A 12,548-nucleotide genomic window follows, 5' to 3' on the forward strand; every position below is an offset into this window, starting at 1 on the left:
ACACAATGTGCTCAGCTAACAGTACTCCCTCCGATCCATATTAATTATCGCTGATTTTGTATAAAGTTGTACTAAATCAGCGACAATTAATATGGATCAGAGGGAGTGCTTAATTATTTCTTTTTGGCAAGAAAAAATACTACTGACATTCTGCACAGACAAATCTCCAGTGCACCGCGGTAAACAGTAACACCAAATACCAATGAACAAGGAAAGCTGAACATAACATTCTCTGGTTAGACAAATCAAACAAATGCCAACAGATCATCACTAGGTTGTTTCTCAGCAATATATATACTTTAAACTACAACTTAATACAATTAGGAAGTATGCCAACCCTAATCACTTCACAAACCCAGTAATACCATACAAGAATACAACAATGGTCTGCTGAAGGTGTTCAGCGATGAATATTTCCCCTCCAGGGATAACAAAGTAAAAAAAGAATCATGTATGTGAATTCTTGCTGTTAAGTGGACATTCCAGCCGAAAAAGGGCAACAGTAGAAGAATGTGGCAGTCTGTCAATTTATTTCCTTGAGCCGATTCCCTCTGCCGAATGGCCATCAACTTATCACTGGCTACTTTCTATAGCTGAGGAATTGTTGCAATCTGCTGTAGAATAACTCTTCAATGCAGAGAGGCGCCATATATTTCCTCAGCTTGCTGCAAAAATGTAAGCTCCTTTGCAGCATTAGTCTCCGTAGACAAATTTCTTTTGCGTGTAGTACTTGTCTTCACTCGCCTTCTTTTTCAAGTTTCTTTTCTGTTCACAAACCCCAAGAGTAATGTTTAGTAGGGATAAACAGGACTTAAACAAACTAAATTAGAAAAATCAATTTGTATTTATCAGGCAAATCACACTGTGGGAGTGTATACCTTGTACGCTTCGTGGTTATCAATTATTCTTGTAGCGACCGAAACAGATGTTATTGTTTTGGGGCTTGTGACTACTTGGAAAATACCCATGCTCTTTGGAAGGGCGTACGGATCAACTTCACTCTGCAGCAATGTGTCCATGAAGTTTCAAGTTCAGTTTGTGCCAACTACGTTAGGTAAGTCTGACATCAGGATACATTTTAGACAGTAATTAAGAACTTACAGCAGAACCACCCTCGACTACTGTCCCGTGCACAACCAATGAAATGTTGAATGTAGTGATCTGCGTCATGTGACAAAAGAGAAGGTGTGAGGGTCTGCTAACAAAAACCATCTCTGTGTCATATACAATACAATATTGCTGGAACCATATGCTTGAAACTTATCCAGTCAGGTACAAGAAATAGATGGAAACAAACTATAGAAATTTATAACATACCATATCCCTTGAAACCTCCAATGGTGCGCCTATTATAACTTCGTCAACATAGCGACAGGCAAGTACACCAAGGGTACGCTCATGGAGGTGCATGATAGGAGGATAGCCTCTTTTTTCCCTGCACAACTGGTTCTCGTAAGCATGGTATCTAACCTTATACAATACTGGCTACATTTTTTTTCTGTAGTAACACATAACATATATTTATATATGGTCAACAAGTTCCCTTGATAATCCAAGGAAAGATGTTAAATAAGTACCTGATGGACTGATCATCATGAACACCGACTAGAAGGAAGTCACCAAGTTGCCTAGCACTTCTAAGGATCTGCATTAGAGAATAACATCAAATATGTTTTAATGGCAAAATATGAACCACACCAAAAAATCAAACATTGTGAGTTATTGAGAAAATTATTTGCATGAAAACCACAAAAGGTACCTCAACATGACCAGCATGGAAAAGGTCAAATGCACCATCTATATAAACAACACGAGCACCTGGCGAAGGAGCCTGAACGCAGATGAGCATATGTTTCAGTAAATGCAACAGAAGGGCATGAAACATGTAAAATTGAACTGTAAATGTTCTTCTGGAAAGGGTAGCTTTAAGATTATGATTAATATGGTACTCCCTCCGTCCCATAATATAAGACATTTTTTAGCACTACACTAGTGTCGAAAAACGTCTTACATTACGAGACAGAGGGAGTACAATGGAAGCATTAAGCGGTATTTTTAAATTTAGTTACATTAATAGACAAAGATATAGCAGGCCATTTCCTTTGTGTTCCCTAGAAGGCTGATCAAATGAAGGAAGAACAATATGCAACATTAGCCTTGGGGATGGAGTTTCCTAAATTATCATACCTGCCCATTTGAAAACTGCATTATCCGGCGGGAAGTTGGAAGAAAATTGGATAGCTGGGTTTTCATCTGATCGCATGATTCCACTCCAGCATTCTCGTTAACACCCTCTTTATGCTTGAATGTTTGCAATATTCTCCCTGTGTGGACAGAAATTGTTTTCATGTCAGATTGCAATGGACTAAAAAGGACATCATCTAAGATAAGCGTGAAAAAAGAAATGCACGATCTGCTCTGATACAAGGCTGTAAATAATATGCAGCGAGAGAATATCTGATCCCCAAAAAGCAGTAGCTTTACTAATCCACATGGTAATCTTACCGACTATATCGGTGCTTGAGACACCTTCAGTACGCCTGATTTGCTTGTATCGTCCGGCCTTCTTTGCTAAGGCATAAGCATCCGTTCCATCAGGTAGAAGACAAGGGTCATCTCCATGTATAATGTAATCAATGTTGTATTTACTGAAGAGGGTATTCATAAATTCCTCTGTAATCTCATAGGGTGCATTGGGTATGACTTCATCCACCCACTTTAATCCACTAACAAGTGTCAACCTAGTGGGTACAAACATACATACACACAGAATAGTAAGTTCAAATGGAAGACCAAGACCATGTACATCTATCAAAGCTTAGTAATTTACAGTTGCTGCAAAAATAAGATAGAACTAGATCATCTCAGTATTTTTATAGTCTGAAATTTATATCCTTCAAGGCACGCGTGGTGGTAATGTAACTTCATCGACGATATAGTTGTGCGTAAGCAAAATGAATCAGCAGATCTTGTATTATGCATGAGAAGATTAGAAGAGAATCATGGCTATTACAGTAATTTGCAATCAAAGATCAAGTAAATAATGAAATCCAGGAAGTCCAGGTATTCAGAAAAAATTCAGATAATATCATACTCGTAATTGGTTTGACAAGCTAATCCTCTGTTGAAACAGAATAATGTATTTCATGGGACAAGGAAAGTAGCGCCAGTAGTACCTCTCTTCCATCGAAAGCACGGGCGGGCCCTTATTCGCCACAATCTCCTCATCACTGACAACGCCCACTACCAGTTGATCTCCCAGCAACTTGGCCTGTCGCAACGCGTTTGCGTGGCCATAGTGCATGAGGTCAAAGCATCCATCCATGTAGACTCTCACGGGCCTTTGCCGTTCCTTCTTCTTGGGGACTTGTCCTAAATATGGCCAAAAGTATGGAGCAAAAGGAGCACCAATTCCTCCAAAATAACCCGTAGATAACCAAAGAATTGCAACAGTCACCATAACTCCTCCAATTCCAAAAAACTGTGAATAATATCCGCCATTCCAGAGCCCCTGGTTGTTCTCAAATGCCAGCAAACCCATCATCATTTTGAGGTGTAGAAGTACTGCCCTGGTATTGGTTCTGAAAAAAAAAGTAAGCAGCCAAAATGAGACCTCATAATCGATGCATCCTCATGCAAGAAAGGGCACCATGTATGCATAATTATACAAAGGAAACGAAAAATGTCTCGTTCTCCAAACTTTTTGCAGTTCAATTTATTTTGTTATGTTTGGAAGCGGAAAGTGACTCAAAAGTAGAAGTGCCTTTTTCAATACTTTATCATGAAAGGATGGATAGATACTAGACGTATAACCAGGACTATTTGCATTTGCTCAACGTGCTTAGCTGCGAAGTCATGTTTGACCAAATCCTAACCACCAGATATACTGGAAAGCTACAGATTGAGCCAAAAAATATTGTTGGAGAAGTCAGAACAGACTTAAATTGCGTCAGTTAGAAGCTACGTAGCAACTAGTGGAGCTCAAGAATCCATGAGATATTGCCATAAATTTTGTCCCGAAGAAATATTTTCCAATAAAGTCGATTGTTCAGACCACTTTTGATAAAATAGCCCAAGAACACAGGAACATGTTCATGGACGTCAGTGGTATTGCAACAAACCGAAGTGACTGATCATCTAAATATGCACTGAAGGAAATTCTGGCAGAATAGGGAGCATGTATGATTTCCAACTCTCTGAACCTCGAATTGTAACAAAAATCAAGCGAGGAATAATCTGATTCTTAGCTCAAATTTTGCATTGCAGCCAATCATGCACAGCTAAGCAGAATCTAAAGGTGCGTGGGTCCAACAGGGACAGGAGCACAAACGGAATCACGAGAGGTGGGAGAAAACGAATAAAGGCATCGGCCCGAATTCCCCCACCATAGAAATGCTAATTCCAATGCCGCAAACGGCAGAAGTAATCAGGTGGCGCCGCGCATGCATGCGCCCAACTGCCCAAAATCCGCGCTCGAACGCGGCATGGATCGATCACCCTAAGGTACGAGCAAACGCTGAACGGAGGGAAGGGGGAAAACAAGCAACGCCTAGGAACAATTTCCGGGTATTTTCTTTTCCTTGAACAACAACAAGAAGAACAACAGGCCGAGAGATTCGGAGAGAGGAAAGGCGCGCACCAGAACGAGGGGGGCAGCCGGCCGGCGGCGGCGGGCGAGATCGGGCGCGCGGCGGCGAGATTCCGCGGGGATCTCCGCCGGGGCGGGGCGGGGCAGGGGTGAGAGCCGCCGTCCTTCCGTGGCGCGGCGGGGGAGGGAGGAGATCTGCCTGCCTGCCTGCCTGCCTGCCACTGCCGGGGCGCGGTGCTGCGTGTGGCGCGGTGCGGAGAAGTATCTGCTTTGGCGTCTCGCTTGTCTCCGTCTGTGTATTTTCTAGGGGAAGAAGGGAGGCCTCCGGAGACGAGACGAGACGACAGCTCTTCCTTCCCCCTCCGCCTCGCGTGTGGTGGTGTGGCCACCCCTCCACCAACTGATTCCCCCGCGGGCCCCACCTCCTCCTCGCTATAATATCGCGTGTCTGACGCGTCCTCCTCCCTTCGCTGTCCCGACGATTCTGCGCCGGCTCGCCGTCGGCCCTTGTCGACGGCCGCGGGTGCCCGGCGCACGGTGCAGGACCGACCGCCCGACCCCGTCTGTCCCTGCCGCTACCCCGCCGGAGAGAACGAGGGGGAGGGGCGTGAGGACGGGAGAAACGGGTCCGAGAGGGATAGCGTGGAACCATCGCCGACCAGAAGAGAAAAAATCTCCTGCTACACTTTTTTATTATCATCAAAGATGGCTCATTTATATTCACAAAAAACAATCAGAGTTTACACGACTCTGGATACAATCAGCGACACAATGACAATTGACAGAATGAGCAGGGAGTTCATTTGATATAGCCAACACATATGAGCCACCTCATTGGCACCACGGCAATTGACCGAAATTGTGTACTTAGAGCAACTCTAGCAGACCCCGCATCCGTCCCCGACCCGCAAAATAACCGCCAAAATGCGGGTACAGGCCGGAAAGCCTGTCCGACCAGACCCCGCATCCCGCACCGGCCCGCAAAAATTTTTAGGGGGCGCGGCAAATTCCCGAACCCAACCCGGGAAAACGCGGGTTTCCCCCTCGCGGTTGCGGTGCGCTGCATCACAAAGAAGCAGTTGGCGGGAGGGACATTTCAGCCCCGCGCTCTTTTCCCCCTCCTTCCGCCGCCGCCGCCCGCCCTTGCTTCCGCCCGCCCGCCGCCGACGATTCCGGCCATATCTGCGGGCGCAATTGCTCCACGGGGCCGCCCCACACCCTACCGCACCGAGCCGCTGCACCGCCCCTCCGGATCCGGCGAGAAGAGCCGCCCCCCGTCGCCGCCGCCTGGGGATCGACCACTGTCGAGTGCACCTCCCTCGTCGCCGCCCGGGATCACCCGCCACCGGTTAGTCTCTTTTTTTGTGATTTTTGCGAGCTGTGTGGTAGATTGACGCGCCGGTGTGCGTGTAGATGGAGTTGACCCGTGCGAGAAGTTCTTGCTATCCGATTCGTCCGATTCGGACGACTCGGATGTGGAGACCATGCTTGCGACCTTTCGGCAGCAAACATTAGTCATGGCGCTTGCCGTGAAGGAGCATGAAGACGAGTACCGGAAGAGGAGGCGAGGATCTACTGTCGGGCGTCTGTGCATTCCTCGGGATCGCCATCTTGGGAACGAGATGTTGATGCAAGATTATTTTGCGGAGAATCCTACATATCTTGCACACCTCTTCCGCAGAAGGTACCGAATGCGTCGATCCCTCTTTGTGAAACTTGTTGAAGCTTGCGAGGCAAATTGCCGGTATTTTACTCAAAGAAGGAATGCCGCGGGCTTAAAGGGATTTAGTGCATATCAAAAAATCTCCGCAGCGATGCGGGTGATTGCATATGGCGTTCCGGCTGACTATGCCGATGAGTATCTTCGCATTGGTGAAGATAGCACAATTGAGTTTGTGCGTAGATTTGCGAAAGTGATCGTCCGTGTCTTTGGTCCTGAGTATCTTCGGGCACCCAATGAAGATGACACAAAGAAATTGATGGCAGCTAATGAGAGGAGAGGTTGGCCTGGCATGCTAGGTAGCATTGGTTGTATGCATTGGAATTGGAAAAATTGCCCCAAGGCTTGGCAAGGAATGTATTGTGGCAAGTCTCGTGATGCAACAATTGTGCTAGAGGCCGTAGCATCCGAGGATTTATGGATTTGGCATTGCTTTTTTGGTATGCCGGGCACTCTCAATGATATCAATGTGTTGCAACGCTCTCATTTGTTTGCTAGGCTTGCTAGTGGTGATGCTCCTGCTTGCAACTACATTATCAATGGGCATGAATACACAAAGGGGTACTATCTTGCAGATGGTATATACCCTCCTTAGTGCACATTTGTCAAGAGCATCAAAGAACCCAAAACAAAAAAACAATGTGAATTTGCAAGGGTGCAAGAGGCAGCCTGAAAAGACGTCGAAAGAGCATTCGGTGTTTTGCAATCTAGGTTTGCCATTGTCCGTGGTCCTGCTCGTTTTTGGGATAAGAAAACCTTGAAGAACATCATGACATGTTGTGTTATTCTGCACAATATGAATCTTGAAGATGAGAGAGGAATGAACTTAGAATTCTTTTACGACAATGTGGGTAGCCGTGTCAAACCAGCTAGAGACCCAAACCGCATTAGAGCTTTTCTTCAGACATATAAGGAGATTGAAAATGCAGACACACACTTTCAACTTCAGGAAGATCTCATTGAGCACCATTGGCAAAGGGTTGGACAGTGACCATTTTTTTTATTCATTTGTATTTGTATTCATGACAAGTTTTTATTGCATTATTTAAGTTTGCTACGGTGATTTGAATAATTATTTGTAATGCGGATGATTATTGTTTTATGTTCGATTTGAATAATTCAGTTTGTTTTCGATTGTTGAATTATGTTGGATTTGATATTTGCGGGCTGATGATATGCGGGATGCAGCGGCGCAAAGAGCAGACCCCGCATAGCCGACCCGTAAAAAGCATATTCCGCGAATATACTTTTTTACGGATCCGTTTGGGGGGTTTGCATCTGTGCCAGCCCTCGCCGGCCCGCAAAAGCTGTTTTGTGCGAACTGCAAACAAGTTTTGCGGGCCGGCGAGATGCGGGGTCTGCTAGAGTTGCTCTTACGCGTGCTGCGTGGATGGCCACGGCATTACCTACGGCATGGTGCGACTCCTCTACCGCCACATGGCACTGTGCCATTGGCATCGGCACATGTGGCTGGCAACAAAAAAAATTGGTTTAGGGCTTTTTTTAACATAGTACAGACGCAAGTGCTTTTATATACGCGCATATACTCACCCCTACGAACGCACACACGCACACCTTATCCCTATGAGCACCTTCGAGAGACTGAGCCGACATATTATTTTGAGATTTATGAAGTCACCGTAGGCGCCTCGTCGTCGACGGGAACGTCTCCTCCCACCGAATGCGCATCGCGGGAAATCCTAGAATAAATCCAGGAATAATGCGAGGGCTTGAACCCTGGTGGGCTGGGGATACCACTATCCCTTGTGCCAGCCCGCGCCGGCCCGCAAAAGCTGTTTTGCGCGAACTGCAAACGAGTTTTGCGGGCCGGCGAGATGCGGGGTCTGCTAGAGTTGCTCTTACGCGTGCTGCGTGGATGGCCACGGCATTACCTACGGCACGGTGCGACTCCTCTACCACCACATGGCACTGTGCCATTGGCATTGGCACATGTGGCTGGCAACAAAAAAATTTGGTTTAGGGCTTTTTTTAACATAGTACAGACGCAAGCGCTTTTATATACGCGTATATACTCACCCCTACGAACGCACACATGCACACCTTATCCCTATGAGCACCTTCGTGAGACTGAGCCGGCATATTATCTTGAGATTTACGAAGTCACCGTAGGCGCCTCGTCATCGACGGGAACGTCTCCTCCCACCGAATGCGCATCGCGGGAAATCCTGGAATAAATCCAGGAATAATGCGAGGGCTTGAACCCTGGTGGGCTGGGGATACCACTATCCCTTTAACCATCCAACCACAGGTTGGTTCGCAAAAATGATTTATGGCTAGTTCATTTCATCCGGTTATGCAGATTCTATGTCTCTATGCAAACTTTTTTTAAAATAAAAGGTAGATCTCGCTCTACCGTATGCATTTCAAAACAGGCCGCAGCCCGATGACCAGAGGTCAATTGCATGAATCTTATGTTACGCACCATGGTGCAGAGGCCGTAAGTTGTCTGAGGAAAGTAGAAAAACAGAGAGGAGAGGACCAGAATGAAATACATGGCATCAGTTAAGAACCTATGCTAGGAACCAAGCTGATGCACCCAAAAAAGCGAAAGACGCTCTTTCCTCCATATGTGTAGCTCCATTCATCCAAAGTGATAAGAGTTGGGCTTCATATTGTCTGGTATAAGACAACAACCATCGCTTTAGATGGAATACCCTGTCGTTCATGGCATGCCATAACGCAACGGCACAAGCCGCAAAAAGAACATGCACTTTCCTCGTAGAAGGCCAACATAAATGAACTTGTTGCACAAAATCCATGAGGTCCGAAGAACACCAGGCAGAGCTTGCCACACTCAATTTATTCCAAATTGCATCAGCTAGTGCGCAACGAAGGATTATGTGACCGATGGATTCGGCAACCGGACAGATATCACAGTCGGAGTGAGGAGCATCAGAAGACCACTTTTTCCTTGTCATGTTGACCCGTGTGTTTAGGTGAAGGAAATATGCCCTAGAGGCAATAATAAAGTTATTATTTATTTCTTTATTTCATGATAAATGTTTATTATTCATGCTAGAATTGTATTAACCAGAAACATAATACATGTGTGAATACATAGACAAACAGAGTGTCACTAGTATGCCTCTACTTGACTAGCTCGTTGAATCAAAGATGGTTAAGTTTCCTAGCCATAGACATGAGTTGTCATTTGATTAACGGGATCACGTCATTAGAGAATGATGTGATTGACTTGACCCATTCCGTCAGCTTAGCATATGATCGTTTAGTATATTGCTATTGCTTCTTCATGACTTATACATGTTCCTATGACTATGAGATTATGAAACTCCCGATTACCGGAGGAACACTTTGTGTGCTACCAAACGTCACAATGTAACTGGGTGATTATAAAGGTGCTCTACAGGTGTCTCCAATGGTACTTGTTGAGTTGGCATAGATCGAGATTAGGATTTGTCACTCCGATTGACGGAGAGGTATCTCTGGGCCCTCTCGGTAATGCACATCACTATAAGCCTTGCAAGCAATGTGACTAATGAGTTAGTTGCGGGATGATGCATTACGAAACGAGTAAAGAGACTTGCCGGTAACGAGATTGATCTAGGTATTGAGATACCGACGATCGAATCTCGGGCAAGTAAAATACCGATGACAAAGGGAACAACGTATATTGTTATGCGGTTTGACCGATAAAGATCTTCGTAGAATATGTAGGAACCAATATGAGCATCCAGGTTCCGCTATTGGTTATTGACCGGAGACGTGTCTCGGTCATGTCTACATAGTTCTCGAACCCGTAGGGTCCGCACGCTTAAAGTTCTGTGACGATCGGCATTATGAGTTTTTGTGTTTTGATGTACCGAAGGTAGTTCGGAGTCCCGGATATGATCACGGACATGGCGAGGAGTCTCGAAATGGTCGAGACGTAAAGATCGATATATTGGACGACTATGTTTGGACAACGGAAGGGTTCCGGGAGGTTTCGGACATATACCGGAGTACCGGGGGTTACCGGACCCCCCCCCCCCGGGGAAGCTATTGGGACTTATGGGCCATAGTGGAGAAAAGAGAGGGCAGCCAGGAGGTGGCGCACGGCCCCCCTCTCCTTCCTTCTTTCCACCTCCTCCTTCCCCCTTCTCCTACTCCCACTAGGAAAGGAGGAGTCCTACTCCCGATGGGAGTAGGACTCCCCTCTTGGCGCGCCCTCCTCCTGGCCGGCCACCTCCCCCCTAGCTCCTTTATATACGGGGGCAGGGGGACACCCCAAAGACACAACAATTGATCTATTGATCTCTTAGCTGTGTGCAGTGACCCCCTCCACCATAATCCACCTCGGTCATATCGTGGCGGTGCTTAGGCGAAGCCCTGCGTCGGTAACTTCATCAACATCGTCACCACGCCGTCGTGCTGACGAAACTCTCCGATGAAGCTCTACTGGATCATGAGTTTGCGGGACGTCACCGAGCTGAACGTGTGCTGAACGCGGAGGTGTCGTACGTTCGGTGCTAAGGATCGGTCGATCCTGAAGACGTACGACTACATCAACCGTGTTGTTATGACGCTTCCGCTTACGGTCTGCAAGGGTACGTAGACGACACTCTCCCCTCTCGTTGCTATGCATCACCATGATCTTGCGTGTGCGTAGGAATTTTTTTTGACATTACTACGTTCCCCAACAGTGGCATCCGAGCCAGGTTTATGCGTACATGTTATATGCACGAGTAGAACACAAGTGAGTTGTGGGCGATACAAGTCATACTGCTTACCAGCATGTCATACTTTGGTTCGGCGGTATTGTTGGATGAAGCGGCCCGGACCGACATTACGCGTACGCTTACGCGAGACTGGTTCTACCGACGTGCTTTGCACACAGGTGGTTGGCGGGTGTCAGTTTCTCCAACTTTAGTTGAACCGAGTGTGGCTACGCCCGGTCCTTGTGAAGGTTAAAACAACACTAACTTGACGAAATATCGTTGTGGTTTTGATGCGTAGGTAAGAACGTTTCTTGCTCAGCCCGTAGCAGCCACGTAAAACTTGCAACAACAAACTAGAGGATGTCTAACTTGTTTTTGCAGGGCATGTTGTGATGTGATATGGTCAAGGCATGATGCTATATTTATTGTATGAGATGATCATGTTTTGTAACTGAGTTATCGGCAACTGGCAGGAGCCATATGGTTGTCGCTTTATTGTATGCAATGCAATCGCCCTGTAATTTCTTTACTTTATCACTAAGCGGTAGCGATAGTCGTAGAAGCAATAGTTGGCGAGACGACAACAATGCTACGATGGAGATCAAGGTGTCGCGCTGGTGACGATGGTGATCATGACGGTGCTTTGGAGATGGAGATCAAAGGCACAAGATGATGATGGCCATATCATATCACTTATATTGATTGCATGTGATGTTTATCCTTTATGCATCTTATTCTGCTTTGTTTGACAGTAGCATTACAAGATGATCTCTCACTAAATTTCAAGGTAAAAGTGTTCTCCCTGAGTATGCACCGTTGCCAAAGTTTGTCGTGCCGAGACATCACGTGATGATCGGGTGTGATAAGCTCAACATTCATCTACAACGGGTGTAAGACAGTTTTGCACACGCAGAATACTCGGGTTAAACTTGATGAGCCTAGCATATGCAGATATGGCCTCGGAACACTGAGACCAAAAGGTCGAGCGTGAATCATATAGTAGATATGATCAACATAGTGATGTTCACCATTGAAAACTACTCCATTTCACGTGATGATCGGTTATGGTTTAGTTGATTTGGATCACGTGATCACTTAGATGATTAGAGGGATGTCTATGTAAGTGGGAGTTCTTAAGTAATATGATTAACTGAACTTAAATTTATCATGAACTTAGTCTTGGTAGTATTAGCATATCTATGTTGTAGATCAATAGCTTGCGTTTAGCTCCCCTGTTTTATTTTTGATATGTTCCTAGAGAAAACTAAGTTGAAAGATGTTAGTAGCAATGATGCGGATTGGATCCATGATCTGAGGATTATCCTCATTGCTGCACAGAAGAATTATGTCCTTGATGCACCGCTAGGTGACAGACCAATTGCAGGAGCAAATGCAGATGTTATGAATGTTTGGCAAGCTTGATATGATGACTACTTGATAGTTTAGTGCACCATGGTTTACGGCTTAGAATCGGGGCTTCAAAGATGTTTTTTTTAAACGCGACGGAACATATGAGATGTTTCAAGAGTTGAAATTAATATTTCAGACTCATGCCCATGTCGAA

The 12,548-nt window shown here is 45.8% G+C and overlaps 1 protein-coding gene across 1 annotated transcript; it reads right to left on the reverse strand.

Annotated features, from left to right (window-relative positions):
- Window positions 1–217: 217 nt before the first annotated feature.
- On the reverse strand, window positions 218–4,978 carry LOC123079780 (ethanolamine-phosphate cytidylyltransferase). Its single transcript, XM_044502584.1, has 10 exons — window positions 4,640–4,978; window positions 3,177–3,569; window positions 2,506–2,741; window positions 2,188–2,324; window positions 1,760–1,831; window positions 1,578–1,645; window positions 1,318–1,435; window positions 1,102–1,161; window positions 879–1,001; window positions 218–765 (listed from the first exon to the last, which is right to left on the reverse strand). The coding sequence occupies exons 2-10, from the start codon at window positions 3,545–3,547 to the stop codon at window positions 694–696; spliced, it is 1,257 nt and encodes a 418-aa protein (XP_044358519.1). The 5' UTR covers window positions 3,548–3,569; window positions 4,640–4,978; the 3' UTR covers window positions 218–693.
- Between the last annotated feature and the right edge of the window lie 7,570 nt (window positions 4,979–12,548).

This window comes from Triticum aestivum, chromosome 3D (genome assembly GCF_018294505.1).
Source record: "Triticum aestivum cultivar Chinese Spring chromosome 3D, IWGSC CS RefSeq v2.1, whole genome shotgun sequence".
Lineage (NCBI taxonomy): Eukaryota > Viridiplantae > Streptophyta > Magnoliopsida > Poales > Poaceae > Triticum > Triticum aestivum.

Excerpts from the sequence above, each read along its gene's own strand:
- LOC123079780 (XM_044502584.1), bottom strand. The coding sequence starts at position 3,547 with ATGATGATGGGTTTGCTGGCATTTGAGAACAACCAGGGGCTCTGGAAT. Across the intron at positions 2,742-3,176 it reads GTGCTTTCGATGGAAGAGAG|GTTGACACTTGTTAGTGGAT; the intron begins GTACTACTGGCG and ends TGTACCCACTAG. Across the intron at positions 1,646-1,759 it reads TCCATGCTGGTCATGTTGAG|ATCCTTAGAAGTGCTAGGCA; the intron begins GTACCTTTTGTG and ends TCTCTAATGCAG.